Source organism: Boleophthalmus pectinirostris, unplaced genomic scaffold, assembly GCF_026225935.1.
Source record: "Boleophthalmus pectinirostris isolate CB_2022bp ecotype Guang Dong unplaced genomic scaffold, ASM2622593v1 HiC_scaffold_5, whole genome shotgun sequence".
NCBI lineage: Eukaryota > Metazoa > Chordata > Actinopteri > Gobiiformes > Gobiidae > Boleophthalmus > Boleophthalmus pectinirostris.
In genome coordinates, this window is record NW_026571404.1 from 18,267,588 (window position 1) to 18,293,594 (window position 26,007).

The 26,007-nt window shown below is 37.8% G+C and overlaps 1 protein-coding gene across 1 annotated transcript; it reads right to left on the bottom strand.

Annotated features, from left to right (window-relative positions):
* Positions 1 to 1,957: 1,957 nt before the first annotated feature.
* Positions 1,958 to 25,686, bottom strand: kif16bb (kinesin family member 16Bb). Its single transcript, XM_055162420.1, has 20 exons — positions 25,539 to 25,686; positions 25,394 to 25,457; positions 25,201 to 25,305; positions 24,996 to 25,112; positions 24,205 to 24,299; positions 23,123 to 23,238; positions 22,712 to 22,854; positions 22,034 to 22,202; positions 21,161 to 21,286; positions 20,819 to 20,994; positions 20,673 to 20,738; positions 20,525 to 20,584; positions 14,536 to 14,652; positions 13,688 to 13,739; positions 13,463 to 13,600; positions 10,854 to 10,936; positions 9,042 to 9,130; positions 6,816 to 6,992; positions 5,252 to 5,306; positions 1,958 to 4,470 (listed from the first exon to the last, which is right to left on the bottom strand). Exons 1-20 carry the CDS (start codon positions 25,583 to 25,585, stop codon positions 2,398 to 2,400), a joined length of 4,068 nt encoding a protein of 1,355 aa, XP_055018395.1. The 5' UTR covers positions 25,586 to 25,686; the 3' UTR covers positions 1,958 to 2,397.
* Positions 25,687 to 26,007: the final 321 nt, after the last annotated feature.

Below are 26,007 nucleotides of genomic sequence, written 5' to 3' on the forward strand. Positions count from 1 at the left end.
ATTAGCAATATTTTAAAAAAAAGTGTAAATGCTACATCGGTATATCTGTTAATAGAATTTGTAACACTTTCGTTGGATCCAGGTTAGTAATTCCCAGATCGCATCTTTTGGAGCATTTAGTCTCCTTTTTGTTCATTCTCTTGTTTTACAAAAGACTCAACTCACTTGAGTTGGTTCACATATAGGCCAAACTCAACATTATTTATGTGGTCTGCTGGTCCGCTGGCCTCTTTTCAAGGGCTCTGCATGTATTAATCCCAGGTTAAATTGGGAAGCTTCTGTCTGTGAAAGATTTACCTCTGCATCACAAAAAGCTATTATGCTAAAAACCTTGTTGCTGACCTTAGAATACTGGCGATGAGTAGAATTTTGTGATACTTTTTATGAATATTTTTGCACAAACCTGATTTGATTAAGACTAAACTTACTTGCATTCATGTAGCCTCTAATATCCATTGGTCACATGTGTCAGAGAAACAACATATAAAAGGTTTAGCCCATCAACAGATAAGCAGCTGGAGGACAGAGCAAGTCACGTTCGAATGCCTGGAAAGGAGGAGGTAAACAAATTATCCTGTTATGTGCCGTCAGTGTCGGTGAGCATTAGGCCTGGGAAACCCACTGGGAAATCATAAAGATTAGAGATGGGGAGACTGCCTGAGGAGGATGTGAGGATGTGTGTCTGAAAGAGCACCTCGCTATTAAGGCAGCTGTAGTCAATAAGAGGCTATGTCTATCTCACACACTGAACACTCATGACCATTTTTTCATACAGACACATTCTTGTATAATAGTTTGTGGTGAAATGGTCGGATTTAAGGGTAGCAGACTGAAATGTTCAACAATATAGAATTAAACTCATCTCCACAGAAATAAGCAGGTGATGGTACAGGGCCAAGTATACATGCATACATACATAGCCAGTGTTGGGAAGGTTACTTTTAAAACATATTCCCCTACAGATTACAGATTACATACCCAAAAATGTAGTTTGTAACTTGATCCATTAAATTACATAGAGTAATGTAATCTGAATACTTTGGATTACTTGATTTGCTGTAAAGAAACAAAGACTAGGAAATCTTCACATAAGAAGTTTTGTCTGCTAAAAGACAATAAAAAAGGCCAGTCTTACCTTAACAATATTAAAAATATTATTGATAGAAGAGGAGGAGACACAGTCCATGCAGCATGGTTTAGTCCTGTTAAATCCTGTTTTAGACCTAGTTTTAGACCTGGTTTAGTGTCCGGCAATGAGTGTAATTACCGGGGGGGGGGGAAGGGAACAGTAACACTAACTGAATACAGTTACTCAATTTGTACTCTGATTACGTAACTCCGGTACATGTAATCCGTTACTCCCCAACACTGTACATAGCATATCATATAATCGCCCTTTTTATAATTCTTTTGATGAAATTAAAGCGTATAAATCAAATCCATATTCACTGCACTGAGAGTTGTCAATAAAAGTCTGCTTATTGTGTTGTCTACTAACTAAAATAACATTATTGAACTCCTATTCAATATTTTGAGTTTAGAGGAGAAAAATCAGCCCCATCACACCTTTGAGAGTTCGTCTTGGCTTTAAGCTCTACTCTGTGAGCTCTGAGGTGTTTCTTCATTCCAGACCAAATCTCCATGCCTCAGCCGGGGCAAACAAGAGGGCTGATTGCACTCCATTGCCCCTGTAATTTTCTATGTGGAGTCGGGTCACTCAAGAGCAGCAGACAGCCTTCGCCTCTCACTTTGGAGAAGTGAATCAGATTACATCAACACTCAAAAGTAAAGCCCTCTTCTCAAAACAGTGACTGGAACAGACAGGCCTCAACTGCAAAGTATGAGCTCAGCTAGTGAACTTGAACTTGCAGCTTCATACAACAAGACAGACAGAATTTGCTGAAGTTTTGTTAACATTGTTTTATTCATATCGATTTTGATATTCTTACCCATTTTACTGATTTTTACTTGACTTGCAGGTATATTTTACTTTAGTAGTCTTAAGTACTCCAATACAAAATAACTTAACGACACTTGTGTAATTAGTAGCTAAAAATTCTAAATATTGTATATATTCTAGCAGGATATGACAACACACATTACAGGTCAAGTTTTTATTTAATTACAGGGATAAAAATAGATTTTTTTGTAAAACTCTTAAAATACAACACCGCATTAAACATTTCAAATTATTTAAACCTCACTCTCCTGAAAACACATTTTTTACTAAATATTTAAACATTTAAGTGAATAAACTTTTCTAATGGATGCATAATAGATGCAGAAAGTTCAGAACAATTCGCATTTCTGTCGTGGCCTGGTTCAAGTGCACTTTTGCCATGCTTTGCGCTCAGAGTTTTCACAGTGGGCTCTTCATTACTGCTGTTCAGCCCTTGATCAAACGTTTGACAAGTGATTAATCAGGCGGGCAGCCTCGGCGGAGCAGCTCAAAGTTAATTTCCACACTTGTGCGTGTGACGATGGATGTGCACAGCCTGTCCCACGCTCAGGGTGACCTCTGGCCTTCACATTTGCTAAGATTACATCCACAGTGACAGCTCCGCGCGAGTCCTCCTCACGCACCACTACCCCGCGCACATCACCAAGGCGGCGCACAGTTAGACTGTGAAAGTGCAGTCGGGACGGCTCAGGGGAGACCGAGTGGACAGGAGGGAAGACAATGTCCTCTTGGACAAGCCCAACGTGTGTGTCTGTGACAAAGAGCTGTCCTACCAGACTCCGTTTGGAAGGAAAACATATCCCCACACAGAAGTAGAGGTGCAGACGCACCTCTCCCAGAATCCTTTGCTCTGGGCTGGTGTTGGAGTGAAGCAGGTACATCAGATCAGCCAGGCTCCTTTGAAAACGACAGAGCACCCTCAAACCTGTGTCCAGCAGCAGGTCAGGTACAAGAGCCTGCCACTTTAAGGACATATCCATGAGGTCCCCGCGCAGCAGAGGATGCTCAAACACGCTCGTGTCTGATGGACAAAGGAGCTGGAGCACTGCTCCACACAGCTCTCTGGTGAGGGACTGGCTGTAGGTGTACAGTCCCAGGACATGGTCCTCTGTGGGGCCCAGGAGGTTCAGACTGTGGCCTGCAAAGCCGACGTGCACCTTTTTAAGCTGAGCCAAAGGCAGCTGATAAAACACCTCTAGAGCTCCACAGTGATCAGTGACCGTGTACACGCCAGCCTCCATCAATATCAGCAGAGCTGGGACTGCCTTTGATTCACTTCTTTTAGATGCTTCCAACCAGAAAAGAGCAACAATCTTTTGTGGTGTGAACAGTGAACAAGGAATGATGGACTGTAGCGCAGCTCCCAGGTCTGAGTGAGACAATTGTAACTTTGTGAGTGAGTCAGGGAAAGTGATTAATGATTGAAAGAAGATACTGGCACCTTTACGCCACAATACTGTTGGAATATCCTGTGTTTGGTCCTTGTCTAGCTTACAGCTGGGTTGCATAATCGCTTTTAACTTCACTTCATCAGCTTGGTCATGATCCTGTGGCAAATTACTACTCAAAGTGTTTTTACAGTCATCGCTTGTATCCGCACTGTGCTTTTCTGGGACAGTAAAAATCAGATTAGCACAATTCTTGGTGCATTCTTGAATTTTTATTGGGCTCATCGCCTGAAGGTGCTGCGTCATCTCAAACTGAATGTGTTGAACAAGGGGCAGATCTTTTACCAATGAAAATATCTGAATATCACTGAATAGAGATGTAATGTAGCCATCTTTAACCACTGAAATTACTTTGCTATTCTTTATCATGGAGACTACATGACTGGACCAACCTACACTGGCAGGATACAGCCTTTGCTCTAGTACATGCTGTAACACAATGGAGGAATTCAAAATACGGCGACTTGCACCTTGTACAATCCAGGACATGGTGTTGACCAAGGATCCCAAACCTATTCCTGGGTAAGGTTTTGCGCTCACTTCTAGGACCCCCTCTTGCCCCTCATCTCCATCCATCTCTCTATAGAAAGACTGCTCCCGTGTGGTGACTTCATTGGTAGGACAGCTAACAGCCTGACTGCTGAGAGGTGTTTTGTCGAATTCAGAATGAGAACTGAGCGTGCTGGCTTGTTGCAGGACGGGCGCGGACTTGCCTCCTTCAGCGTTCGGCAGGTGGGATACGCCGGATAATGAGTTCCCACCTGAGTCTCGTCTCCCCTCGATGCAGTGAGCCGTGACTTCTTGGATCTCGTTAGCGCTCCCTACTGGCCCGGTGCCACATCCATCACCTCGGCCTGGGACACTCGTCTGCTGCAGGCTGGCATCCCCTGACCGCACCTCTCCCCCGCAGCAAGCTCCCCTCCACAGACCCTCCGACGTGAGCTCTGGCCCTGATTTATGACACCGGTCCCACTCCTGCTCAGGGCGGTCCCGGGTGCGTACATCGCCCTGATGTGCCTCTCCATCCACTGAATGAGGGACAGCACTTTTTACAGGTGTGGCCTAGTTAGCATTTTGTGAGAGAGAAAAAAGAAAAGTTCTGTAAATATAACAGCTTTGTTTTTTGTATACATTTATGTGTTGAAATTGGATCTAAATAAACAATGTGTCAATAGGGGTGTCAGGATTATGCCTCAGGTCACAATGATTGTATGAAATTTAGAAGCAAAAGTCATTCCAACTGAAGCACAAAAGTAAGCCTATGTGTAAAGTACTTTTTTCACAGGGCCAGTATCACAGCAACATGGAGGTCAGTGAACTTGTTTCTTTTATTAAGTGAGAGATTTAAAATGTATAACGTATAACATATAACATAATGACCCTCAGGTGTCACAGATTATAACTATATATCCTTTACTTTATCATTTATTATAACAAAGAATATGGACAAAGTTCAAGGTCCAAAGTGTGCATCAAAATTAGACTAAAATTAGACTAAACCATGACTAAAACATGGCTAAAATTATGCAAAAGCCATATTTTTAAACACTGTAGAATTGTCTCATAGCAATGTGTCCATCATCCTAAGTGAAACCCCTGCAGGAGAGTATAACTGGGTTTAAGTATGTGCATAATAAACAAACATAATAAGCCTGGGGAAAGAGCATTTCATGGCTCATAAAAGTCTGTATTGGCCTTGGCTGGAATAGGGAAATGTATTGACATTTGCCATTTTCTGTAAAGACATGAGGGACTGGGCCTGCTGTTCACGGTGACATCTTTGAATAATAACTAACTTGCCATTTCTCCAGCTACAGTGTTTGTAAAGAATGTGCATACGTACACTAGTAACAGGTCTCTCTATTGAGCAGCTTGAATCCAAAGACACATTCACAGATCTGCAAACACATCAAACAAAGTGCAGCTATTTACTGATTTGGTATAACAACAAGAAAAATCCAATTGCTACCAAAGCAATAAAGTTAATGCTGAACATCACTGAAAATCACTGAATTCAAAGTTAAAATTATAAAAAGATGCCAACTACCTGAGTTAAGGTTGATTCAAAACTATTACAACACTGTACAGAGTGATAAAAGTATTTGCCTGCGTTGATACAGCAGTTAATGTGGTTGTTCTACAGAACCTTTGTTTTTATGTTTTTATCGTTTTGGCATCTCTATGGATGTTTTGTTTGGTTGCAACAAACAAGGTGACTTTTGCCCCTCAAAAAGATAATACATTTTAAGTGACATGTCACAAAGCTTCCTCTAAGGTTATGACAGGAAGCGTGCGTAACGTTACAATTGGTTGTCAAAATTACCTACTATAACAGCCAACAGGTACTACTTGCTTCACTCGGAATTTTCACAAAGATTTACCAAAGCATATTTTATTACAAGCAATCTTCAAAAGACTTAACTGCTGCCCAAACTTTAGCAAAAACCACCATTAGATTTGAGAAGCCCAAACGGTTGGATGAGATTAGAGTCACTCAGCTAGCTGTGAAATTAAATAGAATCTGTGAATGTTGATTTGAGGATTTGCATACAATACTGAGCACTCTTGACGAGGGAACAGAAAGCGTTGTACGATTTCTGACTGTAAACAGCAGCTTAGACGAGGCTTTGTGCTGCAGCAGGTTGAGAGACGGACCGGGGGCAGTCAGCCTTTCACAGCATCAACAAGGGAGGGACACTGCGCCGGTCCAGGCAGCGATTAAAGGATTTTTAGGATGAAAAAAGGATGTTCTGTACAGTATTTGTGTCTGTTCACCTGTCTGAAAGAATAACCTGATATGGGATTCACCGTGTAAAAGATGCTGACCAGAGAGTAATGAATTGTTGTTTGGCAAATAAAATGTTACTTAACACCATATTGTGGTGATTAAAGCTTCTTGTTGTTTCCGTAGTATTAGTTTGAAACTTTATGTTGTGATGTTTGCAGGTTTTTTATCATTTAAACGCACTTAATTTGTATATTGTTTACCAATTAAATGTAAATCTGGTTTCGTGCACTAAACCACTAAAGGTGCACTTAGTACATTTTCTGGTGTAAGGTTCATAACCTCTTCTAGGCCAAATAAGCAAGCCTGCTCACAGTAAGGAATTTTGTCTGTATACATTTTGTTTGTTTATATGGTCAATGAAATAAACACATCCATAATGAAAAACATGCTTTAAAAAAAAAAAAAAAAAAAAAGTTTCACACTGGAGCATTAATATTTGAAAAGTGTGAATATTTTTTAACTTTTGAGTTTTTTGGGTTACTCTATCCACCTGTGCATGATTTAGAAAATATCTGGAGATTTGTACATTTTGGTTTATGGAGCTCTTGCTGTGCAAACGGTAAGTACACAACAAATTCATTATAAAATCCCGAGGAGCGCTGGACTCTCTCAAACTCACCCAGTGCCCGGCTCTTCAGTCTGCGCCCCCTGTGATGCCTCTGCTTTCGGATAAAGAGGGTCCCTGCTGCTTCCACTCTCAAATCCTTTAATATCCTTGCTGCTTTTGCTCACTTCTGGATCGTCCTGCTGCCACTGCGCCCCCTGCGGGCTGAGGCTGCACATAAACTCCATCGCCCTGGACATGTCAGCAGGAAAACATGGCAAAATAAAAACAAAACTCAATGGGCTGAATCTAAATTTAAGTTTGCAATTACTGTCGCCAATTATGGCCCTTTTAAAAGTCATGACTTAGGGTTGTGAGCTGCAAACAAAACTAAATCTAAAACTTGTTTGTTCATGAAGGTTCAAAGGTCAGTGTGAGATTCATAAAAAATACATTACTTAATTGCCCTGAGTACTTTCTAAAACGCGTGAGGTTGTGGTGACATTGAGATTTGCTTGAATAATTCATGATTTGTTTTGGCTCTAGCTCTGCCAGTGGGTAAGTGTATGAAAACACCCAGAGCTCCTGCAGGTTCAGTGGCTGCACTGAGCTGAGGGCTGAGTTAGTGAGGAGCTCCCTGAAGAGAGCGCTCATAACAGGCTGCTGTGGTCAGAGGGCCCAGAGAGGGTCCATGCTGAGGGGACTGTCAGCGCTGCAGGGGGGCCGAGGGGGTCCAGGAGCTGTTTTGGGAAAAGTGGCTCAAATACATCAGAGTTTGGGTTTAAGGGGCAGAATTGTGCACAGTGAACAAAATTCAGTGGTTAACACTCACTAACAAAACAGGTATATGATAGTATTAGCTTTCCCCATACATTTTGTACAGAATATAATGATCAAATATCAAAACAGAACATTGATTTACTATGAGTGATATTTAGTTGTTAGTATTAAGAAGAAAAGATCAATACATGTACAAAAAAACCCAAAAACAAATCAAGTCTGTTGCCGCTCCAAATAGCAGCCTTAGCAAACAGGATAAAGATAGTGTAGTGTAGTTAGAGATAACATCCTTGCACTGAGCCTATACATTGTGCAGATAAATTTACTTTTGTATCCACACTATGCCATGTCGGGGCATCAGGGAAAGAGGTCTCAAATCCCCTGAACACAATGAACACAGCAGCAGAGAGAAAATTGTACACCAAACAGATGCTGTAAAACAACATTATCAGATCTAAAAGGCTCTGGGTCTGAAATTGGTCACCACTTGAGGCTGTGGTAAATAACAACAGCGCAGATTGAATTTTGGGACTTGTCCAATGAGAGGAGAAACTGACAAATCGATAGCTGCTCTTAAAATCTGGCACAGGAGATAAAATGTCACATTAACATTGAGCTCTGCAGACTTCACAGACAATTGCAGCAAACTGGAATAACTTCTTAAGAGTAGACAAACAGATACTATCAAATTTAAGACATTTTGAATGACTCCAAATAGCAATTATTTAAACAACTACAACAATCATGTCACAATTGCACCCAACAATTGATTCTCAAGTTTGAGATGACTGTACTGAAAAGATTTGATTAAGTGCTTTATAGTCTAAATTCTGCAATTTGTATCAGGTTTGGTTCACCGATTTCCTCACTCAACGTTTTATGAAATCCAAAAGGCAGTTTCTGAAGTTAAATTGAAAATGGTTTTGATAGCATCTATTATAACTAAATAAGATGGATCTGTAAGGCTTTTGAGCAGGTGATTGACTCATATTATCGAAAACAAGTTAGCTTGCTTATCGCAAGTTTCCCACTATTTCAGAATTATATAAAATAAAATAGTGTACAATCTACTGGATGTGTTCTGTAGGATATCTTTAAAATTACTTTTAAAAACAAATTGGGAAAAGTAGAGTAAAGCTGTGCAACAACAAAATTTTATTCAAGACTCACTCATTTCTAATAGTCACTAATAAGCTTGAGGCTTTTTAATCAAGAAGAAAAGCGCTTCTAAACTCATCGCGATTTGATGTTCGGAATGCATAAAAACAGGAATAACTGCAAACAGTTTAAAATGAACCATTTCTGTTGTTTACGTTTTAGGCCAGTAAAAAGTGGGTACAATACTTTTGATAACTGAAAAAATATTACAAGTTTTAACTGATAAACATGAGGGGTGAAAATGATATTTTTTCAAGCAGAGAGTAGTCTGCCATAAATTTCTCCACAGTTACTAGAGACCAGTCCTTGACCAGTAAAAACCTGGGGCAAAAGGCAGAGAGAGAAATCCATTCCAAGTCTTACCCTGGTCTCTGCAGCATCACCTTGGACAGGCTCTCTGCAGACTTGGACGTGTCCGTGAGAGACAGGCTGACGGCCGACAGCAGTCCGCTCTGTAACACAAGGAGACAGGGCCAAGGGTTAGAAATGGAGAAATACGCACATCAAATATACAGACTTTAAAGAAATGTTCACTACATGAGGGTTAGTGGTATTCAAATTCTAGAAAGGGATGATGTTATATGGCCAGATCTTTCGGAAATTGCTATAAAATTTACCAAAAATAAACTTACAATTGTGTAACTTGATCATTTCTGTTAGTGACAAGACCCAGGAACTCACTACATCACAACAAAAACCTGCATTTTAAGTATATTAATTTTAGCTGCCCCCCATCTGTACATCTGCATTAAATATTATTGGCCTATAGAATGTTGTCATGTGATCTGATACCAAGCAATTCAATGATTATGTACTTTTTATGTTCAAGAGCTTGGCCTATTCTTGTTCTGTCATTTTAGTGATCAATAATAGCCCATTTTAAACTTTTAGAATGAGGATAATTTAGATAATTATAGTAGTTTTATAAAATTACACTGTCAATGCGATGTAAGCAATTACAATCTATAGTCGAGTTACAAATGAATAAATCGTGCACAAAAGTTTAAGTCTAAATGTCATTACTTTATATAAACTTAAACACTCAATATTCATCTTGAGCACATGCAGACATCCGTGGTACAATATTTGTTCAACCTGAGCTTTGTACACAGACACAGGTGCCATGTTACCGCAACCACCTGGACTAAACATACATACATTTGTCATGCAAATAATGTTATTAATTCTACAGCAATATTATCCATCATAGTAACATATATTTTAAGGGTTCAGAATACTTCTCTGAGGTGCACCACAAATTAGAATTTTGTGTATGAAATAACGATTTAAGGTACACTATAACTTCTTAGGTGGAGGGTCCGCCACTAGTTTCCATGGAAAAACTATAGTTTTGCCTGGAATGTCCCACTGTACCACATTAAACTTACCCAAGTCCACTACCAAAGTTAAAGAGATTTTGAGCTTCATGTTGTTGTAGTACACAGCATACCTTATTGATGTTTTGCAAGTTTGTCTTTTAGCATCTTATGGCACTTAAATAAGGTCGGTAAGGGACTATGGTATCAGATATATGGAGCGCTTTATGGAGGATGAGAATTCATATTTTTCAGATTTTTTGAGCAATAACAATTCAGTGAATGGATTCAAAACCAATGTGTCAAAAGTATTATTGTGGAACATTCCAGGCAAAGATAAAATAAAACCTCCATGGAGACAGCCACGTGGCAGACTTCCCTCCAAAAAGGTACATAGTGCACCTATAACCACATTTTTATAACCACCAAACTTTTAAAAATTATTCTGAAACATCAACAAAGTCTCGAGTCCCAACTGAAACCCAGTGTGAAAATACTATGCCAAGAGAAGGTTTAACAAATGGACAAAAACTGCAGCTACTGCAGTGCACCTGGAATTCATTTTACGGGAAACAATATACCATTGAATTTTGCACAAAGTACGCGACTGACTGAATCAACCAATTATAACAGAGAAAGATTCACACTAAACAGAAAACTGGCAGAGGCCGACATGGCAGGTTAGCAGGTGTTTGTGTTTAAAACCAGAGCTGGGCCTGTGTGGATCAGACTAATGTGCAGTGAAGTGTGAGCGAATGAGGAGCTGTCGTTATGGAAACAAAGAGTAGGATGTCGACTATTACTAAACAAGAAACAGACGTTGTATTCATTTAACACTGTATTGTTATAGTGGCCTTACCTGCCGTTTCGCTCTGAGGATGGCAGCCTCGGTCGGGTGGTTAAACCGAAACATGGCGTCTTTCCCAATTTGTATAATGGTTCCTAGAGAGAAGACATATTGAGATGGTAAATTCTTACATATAGAACATAAATATTAAAAATGAATCTCAACCTCCGTATCCTTATCCCATAATTATATGAATCTACTTCAAAGTGCACTAGGTAACTTTTCTGGTAGAGGGGCTTCACCTTAATTGCTGTTTTGTTAGTAAAGCCAATGTTTTTAAACCTTAAAATAGTATGAACCATTGTTATAGTGATTAAAAACAAAACTACAACTATTACTGACAGAAGTTTGAGCATAGGTATAATAACAACAACAACAGTAGTAGTATCAGTAGTACTGCAGTCATTTTATACTTGATAGACTTATATTTGATTCTGTATTGTTTTACTTTATAACATCTACTATCTAAGTGAATATGAGTAATGAGTAAGTATTATGAATAGTAAAAATGTACCTCAAACTTTGGGACCAAATAGTAATAGCATTAAGATGTCACACATAACAGTTTTGCCCATTTTAACAATACAAGCGGCTGTCATACATACAGACAGACAGTTGGGATTGCCTTGCACCAAACTTGACAAATTGCAGAAAAGGTTGGTTTTATTCTGTGAAACGGTACAAAGAACACAATTCCCAGAGCGATTGGCAGTGACCTAGACTGGGAGGATTTAGGGCAAACTTGTGAACCTCTCATATTGAAGTTATATTAGATGTTATATATCGGATCATGTCTCGTACTGCTGTATCCATCTAGATTTTTTTTTTTTTACTCCCAACTCTCCCGGTCTGGTCCTCGTCTCCTCTGTGCACCAAATACTAATCTAGCTACTACTAATGACTTCTGACGAGTGACAAAGGAGCTGAGAGGGCAGCGTGTGATGGATCCAAGCAGCTGTAGAACTGGAAATTACTATCATTTGTTCAAGAAAATAGCCTCAGATGCAGCAATTTCTGACGGAGATATTGGATAAATTGAAATGGTAAAAGAAACTATAGTGTGGTTGTGCACCGTGCTGCAGCCTGGAGCAAATCTGTTTTTATATGTTGAAAGATAAAAGACGACAAGTAAGTTAAAAAAATATATATATACATATACACATACAAATGGAAAATTTAAATTAAGATTTTTTGTTTTAGCAGCTTAGTAAATGGTGCATTTTTTTTTTAATCAATGGTTTGTCACTAGCATCGTATCACTCTATTTTCTATTATTTTAGTTGTAATTTGTTATGGTGGAGAATAAGGCACAAAGATGTATACTGTAAGTACTATATAACATTCAGTCACTAAATACTGTGTAGTTTTTATGAGGTAAATTGTGATGATTTCATAAACCCAAATGGGAGGGCAAGAGTTTACTCTATTGATTACATGGTTTTCTCATATTGAAAAGGAAAATGCTCAATTTGATCATTTCAACTAGTGACTAGACTCTAAAACTCAATTTTAGCTCTCCCAATTTTTCATGAAATATTAATGACATTCATGGGTTTCAGCTTCCAGTTATGTGCAACAGGACTTTTTCTCATTCAAAAAGATATATTTTGCTTTAAATTGTTAATCTCTATGGCAACAGTCCTAATTTTTCCATCAATTTGAAACCCTTGGATGAAATGGCGTGATCTCATCTAAAACTCAGCAATATATTATTAAAAAGAATTATCTCAATAAGCTGCACAAAAAAAGCTAAACTTGAAATAGATGAAAGCAGTTTTGGATGGTGACAGGCAGACTCCAGACTCAGGGGAGTTTTAGCTCGGCTCGCCCATGTCCTTTAAAAGGTTAAAGCTCTGGCCCACTTCAAACCTGTCGTCATATCAACTCCATCTGCCAATTAAAATGGAGGGCCCGGGGCTTTGTCTGAGGCTTTGTTCGGACCCTGGTGCCCTTCAAAATGTTTAGTAAGAGAAATGGCATCTGCCCTGTGGAGTGTGCATAGTCCACTCCAGCTGCTGCGGGGAAACCAGGGGAATAAAGTGGACTTCATTTGTAGATGTAATGCAGTGATCTCATGCTATTTCTTCAAAAGGGAAAAGTGCCACGGCGTACCACCAGCGGCTAAACGATTGTGAGCTTAGGAAAAGGACTCTATTATAGAACTTATAGAGGAGTAGGCATTTCATTTCCAGAATAACAGTGCGTTTCAAAAGTCTAAGAAAGAGGGTTAAGGCGGTAACAAAGAATCTAAAACAAAGCAACCTAGGACATAAAAAAAACACTGTTTGGACCTCTGCCAAGGCAGTTGTCTTCTCTGGCAATGGTAATAATGTATAACCCAGACCAGAACACACTTAAGAATTGTGTAGTTTAGCAGTTGTACAATGATTATTAAATGTATATGATAATTCTTAAAAAAAAAAAATATATATATATATATATATATATATATATATATATATATATATAGAAACTTGTGCTTGCCTGGATCAAAAAGGTGGATTTACCCAAACGGTACACTTTGATAGTTTCAATACAAAAACAAAATTAACATAAGCTATTTAATGACTTGAGTGCAGTCACAAAGTAGTTTTGTTATTGTACCTCCACAAAGTACTTACCCTGAGTCAGCTGGCAGGGAGCAGTAACAACCGATCCATTGACCAAACATAATGCACCATCGTGAGGAGAGAACGTAACAGCGCCATCTTGGTTTAGCAGCTCACAGTGTTCTCCGAGAATCCCCGGCCCTTGCAGCACTGTACAATAAGCACAAAGAGGTTTTACAATAGCCTGGGGAAATAAAAGCTAAACCTGCACAATTTGTTAAAGCCGCCCCAACTTACCAATATCCTGACCACATAATGCTTCATTGCTCCCAATTGTGGTTTGACCCTTCTGTTAAAAAAAAAAAAAAAAAAAAAAAAAAAAAAAGAGTTCATGAACCCTGGACAAAGGTCACAAGTAAGTGCTGCATTTTCTAGATTAATTGGTTGTTATACAATGTACAGAAACAATTTATTTCTGCATGATGCCATTAGCAAAAGCATGTGTTGAGGTTTTGCCCCCAAGAGGTAATGTGGGAGTTCCAACAAAAATATACAACTTTAATAGATTATAGATTATATGGAGACTATATGGAGTTTGACCAAGTTGTTTAGGTCAATGGACCTCTTAACAGAGTATGTTCAAAACCGACATTCTTGTGCTGTTGGGGTCACAACATAAAAACATCAACTGCTCCATCTCAGACGTTTTCCAAAGAAGAACAAAGAAATTAACCATCAACAGAAGAGAAAAGATGGTTAGTTCAAAGAAAAGATGTACACATCCAAAAGCTTTTATAGCAGGACTACAAAAACATGTCAGCCCTTCATCATACAGGTCTGAAACATCACTTGGTCTATGCAAAAAAATTGTATATTTGTATATATTATCATTACAAATTATTACGTATGAATTAATAATAATATTAATTACAACTTAATACTTAAATGGGAACTAATACAGACAGTTTTGAGACATAAAACATGGTTGGATCATGTGGTCTAATAAGTTAATTTAAAAACTCTGTTATTTGCAAAGCACTAACGAGATACCACTTTTAAGTTTTGTTGTGATGACAAAGATTGATTAAGATGATTCTAAGTGCATAAAATAACACAGGAGGTTAAACAATTACAGTTGTACATACTTTTAGATAGTAGAGGATGATGCCAGAGCCCAGCAGATCATCGATGCCGATCAGGTGCGGTAACTGACAGTCCAAGACCACACCACTCCTCCTCTTCCTCAGAACCACAGTCTCCTCCTGTGAAACAACCAAGTACATCAGATGACTAATATATACCATAGATAAAATGGCACACAATATAAAACAAAAATGCTGATGGACATTTAATAGCAACCAGCAGAAAACTGAATTCTTTATGACTTGCTCTTCCTCGCCCGAAGGCCAGAGAGAATAGCAGCGATCCAACCATGTGTCGCCAGGAAACAGCAGAGTGGCTAACGGCAAACAGGGCCCATAAATCATTCAGATTATGGGGCAAACTGTACATCGAAAGCAGAGAGTGAAACCAAGCCCGCGCCCACACAGGTGCTCCGTTACCACGCTCCACTGGCTTTATTGATACAAGACTATCAACACTGTATAAGGATATTAGAATGGCTCATAAACATTCAGGTTTACACAAAATGAGAGGTTTGTCTTTTACAATGGATTTCAAAGGCGTTTGTTTTCAAAGGTCAAGCAAAGTTTGTTTTAACACTTTAATCAAGTTTAGTCCAATTATTATCCTTCATTAATTTTACAAATTCATATGCAGCTATAGTCAAAACAATACAACATTTTCTAAACAGTTAATAATCAGATTGTTGGCTCATTCATAAACTTGTCTTCTCCAACAAAGTTTACACCCTGACCTGGAAAATGTCAGTATTTTACAAGTCTCCTGCACCAACACTAGTCATAGGACAGTTGGGAAATATGGAAAAGCTGTGGGCTTAACTTATTGATGTGGTTTGGGTAAAAAGTAGATTCTAATCAATAACCATCACAAATACTATAGGATAAGGGTTGGAACCAAAAATTGGTGATGGCCATAGCGTTATTGCTTCACGTGAAATATTCCACAGTATAACATTACACTTCTATCTTAATTTACTACAGGTGTTTTTCTAAAAAATACTTTCATTCTTCCTGTGAGCGGGGTGACCCTTGTGTCCATGGGATGTGATCTCTATTTGCAAAAAGGTACCAAGAAAAAAAAAAAAAAAAAAAAAATCAACATATTGCAGTTAATATTCTGAACACTCTTAACTAAACAACTCACTAACTTCTCATTATCAAGACCACCAATGAAGACATCAGCCATTGCTCCAACAGGGCAAAAGCTGTGCCCCATGACCCAGACGTAGCCTAAATTTGAGTGGCCCTATCCATGGTACTTTTCTGCTAAGCTGCTGGCCTAATGCTCGGATTATCATAAGCACCTCCCAAAGAGACAGAGCAGAAAATCTCTCACATTAGGTATTCAGACACTGCTCTGTGCATAAACTAGGAGGCAGTTTTTGACCCTCCTCCCTTCTCCCTTTTGTATAGATTTAAGCATACGACTACGGCCTGAGTCGCTCACTCATTGGCAGATGTGAAATGGAAGAAATCCTTATTTTCTAATGAGGAGGGAGAGCCATCGACCCCAGCGTTGCACTTAATTAAAAGGGATCCTTCACAGACTTCATTAGAGCCAGACAGGCACTTGGCAGATTAATGCACTATGTCACTTTCCTTAGACATCAGGAACAGATGAGATCCTGCTATTTCTGCACAAACCGAAGACAAACTTGTCCCGAACAGCAACCTCCAACGTCTGAACATTTTAGGACAGAAAGTCAGCTTTTAAATTTGAAGCACGCAGCAATTAACTGTGCCCTCAACAAGCATCTGGTATTTTGCAGCATTTAAGCGTCCATTAAAAGCAATCATCTACGTTTAAATGGGAATTTAAATGGTAATTTGTGAACAGAATAACAAGTTGGACACCTGACTTTAAGCATTTGTATTTTTAAATCATTGCTAAATTCTATTCAATACATTAATCTTGAGTTATTTTGACTGGAAATTAAAAAAAAAAAAAGAAAAGTGAATTAAAGTGATTCAAAATTAGTGATTCAAATTTCAGCATGATCGAACTAAGTGTTTGTAAGATTTAAACAAAAAAATAAATAAATAAAAAATTGGGGGTGGGGGATCTTTGCACCTCTGCTGGCCAATGGTGAAAAACGCCCAATGTCCATAATATATTTTCTGTTTGTAATCATGCATAAAATGTAATTCCCAAATCTGGTACAAATCCAATAATGATGACATTTCGTGTCTACTGTTCTTTGCCGGTTTCTTCTTATTTGACTTGTTAGGAAATCGTATTTTATAGCGCCCCCTACCATAGACATGAAATGTCGACATTATCAGATTTGTACCAAATTTGGGGATTACATTGTACCAAATTGGGGACTACAAGCAAAAATATATATTATGGACATTGGGCATTTTTCACATACACTTCTGGTAAAGAGTCCACCACCTTACTTTGCACTAAATGTTCCACAGTCTGGCCTTAAAATTATCCAATATGAAAACATTCTACGCAAAGCAAGAACAGACAGGATGGTGTAAACACCACCAGAAAAGTTAAATTCTGCACCTTTAAGGCATCCAACTATATCCACATGCAACTTCTCAAATAGTTGGTTGGTCCAACGAACAGTCATATATCTTCTGCTATCCCCAATATTTTGTAGTAACAGGGGTTTGCATGTTTATTATCAGAATTAATGACTAGTAATCATTAAAAGCATGCCCTTTTCTGCTCAGATGCCACTTACAACTATAACTTAGCCTTGATATTTACAGCAGAATAAAATGGAACAAAGACATGAGAATTAGTAAAAGTTGTGAAGTGCCGATCCATGATGCATAACTTCTAACAGTGTGAAGAAAATTACTTTCAACAGAGCAAGGCTTAGAGTCTTTGGCAAGCTTTTGTCTTTTTGCTGATTGTAGCGTTTTGGGAAAAATACAAGAATTAAGGATCAAAGTCGCACAGGTTTGTTCATTTTATCATTAAAGAAGGCACCTCCTGGATGGGCTGTGCTGCGGATACAAAAACATTTCATCTTCCTACCTTTTTGTTCTCAATCGGCCAGCGCTGTCTGGTTAGGGGGCGCACTGGAATCCATCTCATATTAATTACATTCTCTCCCCCACATGCCCCGTAACCAATCTGGGAAGCTGACAATGAATAACTTAGCATCCAAAATCTGCTTGGAATACTGAAATCATTATTTTACTTATTATGGCTGGTCAACTTGTATCTTTATAGCCACCACACAAAAATAAGAAAAATCATCAATCTTGCATCCATAGCATTGCAATTAAATACTGAAATAAGCCTCTTGAATATTAATTTACTATGTGGTATTATCATATTTACATTGGGAGTATGGTTTTAACTTATTCATGCCACAACGCATTTCATTAGAATTACAATTACATGATGATGTTTATGGGTGTATGACCAGCATTTTAAGTAAAGAGAGGAAGGTTTAGCTCAATGCATTTTAGGCACATTATAAAATATTAGGCTTTCAAAGAGACCTCAAATGGATGCAAAGATTTAAATATTTTACATGAATCTGACCCTTATGTGACATCGCACACACTTGATATCAATTAAGGAAGCTGGAAAGAATAGCAAAAATCTGTAAGTATAAAACCACAGCAAAACTAAATTTACAATGACTCATTTCACATTCTGAACCACTAAACTAGGACTACAAGTAATCTAAAACACAACCAAAACTAACCAGAATGCATCAGGTGCACTGTTTAACTTTTATATGAGGATCTGCCATATACTTGTTGCCATGGAGAGGTTAATGCTTTGAATGGAATCTTCCACAGTATGGCATTATGCGCACGTACGTCCATGGACACAATCATATCATTCTAACTTTTTGTAGTGTGTTTTTGCATTACCTGTAAATATAAGTGTTTGAGGTGCGAACAAGCCACAACAATTTAAAAAGGAACCTACATGTTTAAAAAACCCAGATTCAGAACCAAGGTTATGGAGTGAAGCATTACTGTGAATGGAGTTAAATTATGGAATAGTCGTGGCAAAGATATAAAAGAATCAAGTACAATGACGGCATTTAAAAAACACGTAAAATCCAATGCAATGTGTATGTATGAAAAATAAAATTAAAGTTGTTATGTATAATAGTGAAGATTTATTTTTGTAATTGATTAATAATTGTGCCTGCCCTGAACTGAAATGTACTGATTTGAAATGTTTTAAATTGTTGATGCATTGTCTTGAAAAGGGAGCAGATAACATAAGATGACTACTTTCTGCTCCTTTTCATTCATTTCAAGTATGTTGATGTCTTTTTATACTTTATGAATGATATAAACAAATAAAAAAATAAACAAACACCAGTAATTTAATACATTTAAGATAGATTTCTTTAAAGCCTTACTGTATAAATTTTAAACAGAGCAATGTCACCCCCATGGAGACAAGCTGCAGCATGGTCACAAGTAGTAGGCTAACCTTACCATAGTTTGGATGCTCAGATTCACTAAAACCAGTAAAGTGTCTCATAGAAATAGCACTTTCAAAAATAGTGAAGATAAATGTCAAATGCATAACGTGATCCATCAAACACCATGTATGCGAGCGCCTGCTGGACATCGCAGTGGTCTAGTGTCTGGCTGTCACATCAGATCTGCCTAATAACAGGTGTATCCACTCTGATGCACACCACCCTAAGTGAGAAATGAAAGGGAGAGACAGGACTGACACTGGATTCAAAATATAAAGCCATCAATGCTCGGCAACAAATTTACAACACCGCAATTTCAATTAGTATGCCGGACAGTGAGAAATTAAAGTGCCATATGTCAATAATCACAACCTTCTAATTAGGAGCTCTGACATCTGCTAATGAGTCCAATACGGTGTGAGGAATAAATGCTGGCAAGCCACGAAATGCCATTTATAACTTGCAAAATTGAATGTTAATTACCCCACATGCATAACCAAAGCTAACATCTATGTGTCATGTTAATGTTACAAGTCCGCGAGCACATCTGATGAAAATTAAATTATCAAATCAATAAAAGATCCTTCATAATTATGTCTACTTGAAGAATTAACAGCTAAATTGTGGCTAGATTTATTGACATATGATGTACTGCAAAAAGATACTACCTAATAATTTTCTGGTCTGGCTCATCTTGCAATCCAATGCATAATGCTTGAGACTTGGCAGGAAAAGATGACTCTCTAACAGATGACATTTGCTGTTATTTGGGAAGTTGGGCACAAATTCAACAGTGGAAACGCATTCAGTGTGCTCCGAGTTGGCAACCGTGAGATTTATTTTGGCCAATCGAGGTTTTACACGGCTGCTGCTAGCCTAACCCGGCATTAGGAAAAACATATTGGGTTAAAGGAGCCATGTCTGTTCAGTTTTCTGCTAGCCCAAACACAGTAGCACATTTCAACACCATTTACCACAACTACGTCTTAAAACATCACTAAAATAAAACTACTCTGTAAATTCTATGCCAGTGTGACTAACTGTGGACTAGACTGTATAGTATGAAAGGCCTGCAGTGACACCATGTGGCAAAATTTACATACTACAATGAACAGGAATTGCTTCAGAAAAGGGGTTGTTCCAAATTGAGCCACAAGTAAGTTATCTTGTCTATTAAAATTAAGTGGTTACGAAAGCGTGTCCTGGCCAGAAAGAACCTTCAACTGACAATGGTGGACACTATAACATGGTGACTATCTTACTGGAAAATTCTTGAACAATAGTTTGATGCTCTAATATCAACTGAAACATCAAAATATTGCTGAAATATTGTGGGGAAAAGTCAATTTATTTTCTGACAAACTAACCATCATCATAATGCTATCATGTGGTCAATGATAAGACAGTAATTTCTGTATTTACCAAAATAACAGGCTGCACGGCATTCATCAAAAAAATAGAATATGTACTATTTTTAAAATGTTTGTGCCAAAGTTTCTTAAACAATGGTAGACGTCAAAACAAAATGATAACTGCTAAAGATTTATTTTCAAACAAAAGCTGCAAAATAATACCTTCAAAATACTCTGTGATTCATTCCACTTGCTGGCCCACTCTCTAGTCAAAGCTGCCACCTAAGGGGAAGATGAGATGGGAAAGTATTGTTTTAACAAAAACAAAAAAAATCTCTTTTAGTTTGTCCATTAGCAACAGATGACTCACCTTTGCCTCATTTTTATGCAACTTTTCTTCAACTTCAACACAGGAAGTCTGCTTTCCTTTGGGAATCTATGAGATAAACACATTTGAATGCTTGGTAGATTTCATGTTCTAGGCTCTAGTTTAACGAGAATTATAGCGCACTGCACCTGATTGGCTTCTTCAAGTAGCTTCCTGAGTCTTTCTATCTCTGCCTGAAGCCCTCGGATCACCTTTACGCTGTTATCTTCATTCACTTTTGGCGAATTGACGATGTTTTTAGCGCGGTTGGCATAGTGCAGTGTGCTCAAGGTCTCTGCGTAGTTCACTTCAGCAGGGGAAATGGCTAAAAAGGTCAAAGAAATGTGGAGTAGACAGGTCAAGTAGTATGGAAATAGGAGGATTAAGTGATTAACTTTGTCTTTCCCATTAAAAACAACTGTGAGAAGAGATAAGATTATAAAGTCTTAATACACTTTGGGTAATGCATGTGTCAGCAGTTTTAAGCATACTTGCTATCATAGTTGTCTTGGAGTTCCCGCCCAGGCTGTCTTTAAGAAGCCATGTTAGCAGAGAGTCTCTGTAGGGAATGAAGATCTGCTTCTTCCTCTTTGTTGTCACTATATTTTGAAACAGGACTTTGAAAACAAGCAAAATATAATTAGTTTTGAGGACCTTGATGTTAAAAGAGAAAAGTACAAAACCAAAATGGGGAGGATCGTAAAATGAGTCTCCTCTACATCCTTGTTCTCATATTTCATAGTCTTAGTAATACAGTGCCTCATATTAGGTCATTATATTAGGCCCTTGTGATTGATTTCAGTATCTTTCAAACTATTCATGTCAACAACAGCTCTTTGATATAAATATAAAATAACTAGATCTCCACAAATTATAGGAATGAGTCTTGTCTCTGTCCTCTTATCACTCATATTTCATAGTCATAAAATACAGCACTTCATATTTTGTCCTTATGTACATGTCAACAGTTGTTTAAAACAAATGCTTGAATAATAATAAAAATCCTCTCTACGTCCTCCAGTCTCACACTTGTACCCTTGTATTAGGTGTTCTTATATTAGCTCATTTATTCATACACTCCATAAGATCACTATTTGTCTCCCATTTTACTTTAAAATAACTCAAATAAGTTGTCTTTATTAATTTACATTTGCAATGGCCATTAAGACACACCACTTTGCTGGTCACGCCACTGTCACTTCATATTTGAACAAAATGTGTGCAAACTACAAAAACTCTACTCTAACAACTACAATATTCTGAATTATTAACATCATTTTGACACGAATACAACAGGCAGTCTTGCGAAGTGTTGCATTTACTAACTCAATAATTAATGTGGCTTCAGTGCATCCTTTGTTTACCAAGGGTTGAGATCACACAGCCCAGAGTGACGAGGGATTTGTTGATGTTGGCTCCTTCTTTTAAGCGAGCCCCTGTGGCACGAGCGGCATCAGCTCTCTCACTTCCTGCCAGATCGACCAGGTGGATCTTACTCATCGTCTCACAGGGCAGAGTGTCCTCAAACCAGGCCTGCAGCAGAATACATGGTGCTGACAACTGTTTAATTGTTAGTTATTGTTCTTTAGAACTATGATTTATGACAAATGGATTAGATTTAACAAGTAAGAGTACAATTACAAAATATATAACTCCAGTTGAAGTACAAAGGTATAGTAAAATAAATTATCCAATTAAGAATATTTAGTAAACTAGTACTCAAGTATACATAGTATATAAGTAATATGTAAAAGTTAAGGGAATTGGAAGGACAAAACATTAGATAATGCACAAAAACAGCTAATTAAAAAATACAATTTGTGTGTCATCTTCCAAACATAAATATATTTGTGAAAAGTAATTTTAAAGTATATGAACCTTTGTAGAACACTTGACCCTTAATCAAGACATTTACAGGAATGCTTAATTGCTTAAAAAAATGCTATTGCTACTGGGAGAAGAAAAGAAAAAAAAGCATCTTTGTTTATTTACAAAGCCCACCCAAAGTATGAGTAGTGCCTCATCAATGACATTGCACTTACCCGGGTAAATCTAACGGTGAAAATGGCATGAGAACGACTGCTGGAATCATTCATATCTGTGTAGGCCGTTGTCCGGTTTGAATTTCCCAATAATATCAGTTCTTCTACATCACTGTAACTTTGCACCAAATATCTGGTCAAATCTTAAAAAAACAAAAGTAGTATTAAAAAACGAGTCACACAGTTTTGCCGATGGGGATGTAAAGATTTGATTAATATCATTAAGTCTGAAAGGAGGGACAATGGATACATGCATGCTAAAGATGCCCATTAGGATGCAAGTACCATTTTGCAGTGAAAGAGGAAATGAAATTAATGTGAGAACAGGATGCAGACGACGGCTGATTTAAGAAACGGATGATTCACTGATTCATGCCTAATAGCAAAAAACAGTTTAATAGGTTTTCTTACTCTGCACATAGGGTCCTTCCTTTGGGTGCTCTCTAACTTTCAGACAGGCCTTATCTGTGGGTACTAAACTCTTTTGGAGAAGATCCTGCACACGTTCGTTGTAGATCTCCAAAAAGCTTGAGCCCAGAGAGAAAAATGCAAATGAGATTCCATCTATATTATGAAAAGATACTAAAAATCCAGGCATTAACTAGTGAACCAGTTGACAGTTCATGAGAATGACAATGCACTAGACTGGGGAACAAACTTGAGTTACATCCAATTCTCTATGAAAAGAGATGACACTGTTTTTAGAGCTAAATTATTGTGGTTGCGTTGTTCTGTGTGCCTTGGCAATGAATAAAACAAACATATGCAAAGCAGCTTTTGGCAGAAAATGTCGATCAATACCGTGGTGAGAGCGTGAAAAGACAAAAACAGTACTCTGAATCGAAAACAATGCAAGGCAGGGAGCAAATTAAGATTTATGAAAGCATGACAGTAATGGGAAAGGCACCAACTGTATCCAGCTGCCAGAGATTATTTGGCACAACGAAGAGCTATACAAAAGGGTCAACTCCGAGGCATATGTCCTGACTGTAACCACAAACATAGATAATGGATTTGTATGGCGTATAACTATGCTAAAGTATCTGATCCATGTGAGTACAAGTAAGTCCATGGAGAATAGTGCACAATATGCGTTTTTTGAGTCACTATACTATAGTTCTTCCCACTCCTTTTTGAAAATGTAAGCCTTTGTATAATATCTTTTACTTTTGATTTGTGACTGCTCTGGTGATGTCATTATTTGTGGCAGGAGTTGTGTTTTATAGATTGCATGTTTGAAATAAATTCATTCACTATGTAGAACAAAATATATTAGTAATAATAATAATAATAATAATATACTTGAAAATGTACAAGTAACAAGCATGTATAAGGAACCATGCATTTTTTCTCAGTTCTGTGCAATTAATTATGTTGAAATGCCACAGTATTTTCATGTATTATGACCATAGACAACTTATAACAAATACTTCAGCTCAATAAATCTCAACAACAAGTGGAGAGGATTAAGCCTTACCTGAAGTCTATCTTACCTGACCTCAGTATGAAATGACACTGCACTCTTGCTTTTCTCTGCAATTTGCTGGAACAGGCCTTCACAAATCCGTGGAATCAAACCTTTGTCTCCCTGAAGACATATAATTTAACCCATTATAAAATGCTCTCCAGGTGCATGGTGTACTTTTTGATACATACCCCATTTATTCTTATTAGGTACATTGCAGTCTAATTTGGGGACATGTGACCATTGCGCAACACAAAGCTGCTGAACAACATTAACGCAGCTCATCAGATATGGAGTCAGCCAAGCATAAAAGCAATTCCACTTTGCGCAGCATTGTGCCCCCTTGTCTTAATTACAAACTAATAGATAGTAAGTACTAGAACTCCTTTATAATTATGGGGGTTGTTGACAACAGCTCTGCCGTTAACCTTGTATAAATCTCCGGGCAGAAAACAAGAAACATTATTGGTGGGATGAGATTTCCCCTGCTGAATGAGGGGGAAAGAAAAGCTACTAGCTGCTGTCCTCATCACTTTTAGTTTGAGTCAACATAAGATTGTGAAGCGGGATATCTGATGAGCTGCACAGTTTAATGCACAGATTATATTATGGGTTTCTAGCCTACAGGTAACACTTGTGGTCTCATTTCATTCAGGGGGGTTAGTCCTCATTTGCTCAAAGACTAAGTAAGTATTTTAGCATTATATTACATGGCAAGCAGATCTATGAAAAAGTTTACCATCTCCTTGGTATGTAGTATAGAGAATATTTTGATTTACTGAACTTTTTTTTGTGTGTGTGAAAATCCTGAAGGCTTACCTTTTGGCCCATCATGGTATAAGACTTTCCGGACCCAGTTTGTCCATAGGCAAATATACAAGTGTTGAAGCCCTCAAATGCTGCTTTGATGACACCAGTCCCCAAATTCTTATAAATCTATAATCAGCAACGCAGATAAACAGTATTGTAGGAATCATCTGATCATTACATTTATAAACTAGCAAGATAGTGTCCTCTTTACTACCTTTTCTTGTGATGCAAATGATGAGCTGTTTGGGTCAGTGGAATCAAAGGAGAAGTCAAAAGAAAATGCTTTCGGTTTTTCTCCACGATTAGAGAGGCATATTGGCTTCAAGGAAAATATTTTATTACTATATATGCTGTTGGCTAGGCTATGTATTCACATGTCAATATACAAATGTAGTTTTAGGCCTTACCTTGTAAATTGTTATATTGTTTGCTTTCAATTCAACAACAACCTTTGAAGACACATTCTTTTCTCTGTTTATACAAAATATTTATTTAATACCTCGCGATTTAATTCATTTATTTGAAGGATTTCAGAAAAAGATCAACTCATACCTTTCATCCAGGGGGCGGACTCGCACTGCCACACGCACTGAAGTCATATTTTACAAAAAGAAAAAAAAGAAAGAAACAACCAGAAACAACTTTTATATCTTTTATACACTTTCTTCTGCCGCGCTACCACCTGCACTGACCCTGATTCCTCCAAACAAACCCACCCAATCATCACACCTGTAAAGAATTGCCCCATCTCTTAGGCTACGTGAACGCAACATCAAAAAACAAAAAGTCAATAAAATAATGCGAAATGCTTATAAATGCTCAACTTTAATTTTGACACATTAGCACAGTTTCAGAAATAGGTGTTTTCCCCCCCGTTTCTCAATGTTTTTATTTATTTTTATTTTTATTTTTTGCAGATTTTCAGATACGGCACCTAATAAAAGTATACAGTTCAAAATAATAATAATATAAATACATAAAAACAGAAGAGTGAATTTCAAACCTCTAAATTAAAATCATT

Excerpts from the sequence above, each read along its gene's own strand:
- kif16bb (XM_055162420.1), bottom strand. The coding sequence starts at position 25,585 with ATGACTTCAGTGCGTGTGGCAGTGCGAGTCCGCCCCCTGGATGAAAG. Across the intron at positions 14,653-20,524 it reads AATCACAGAGTATTTTGAAG|GAGGAGACTGTGGTTCTGAG; the intron begins GTATTATTTTGC and ends GTTGTTTCACAG. Across the intron at positions 13,601-13,687 it reads ATTATGTGGTCAGGATATTG|TGCTGCAAGGGCCGGGGATT; the intron begins GTAAGTTGGGGC and ends CTTATTGTACAG.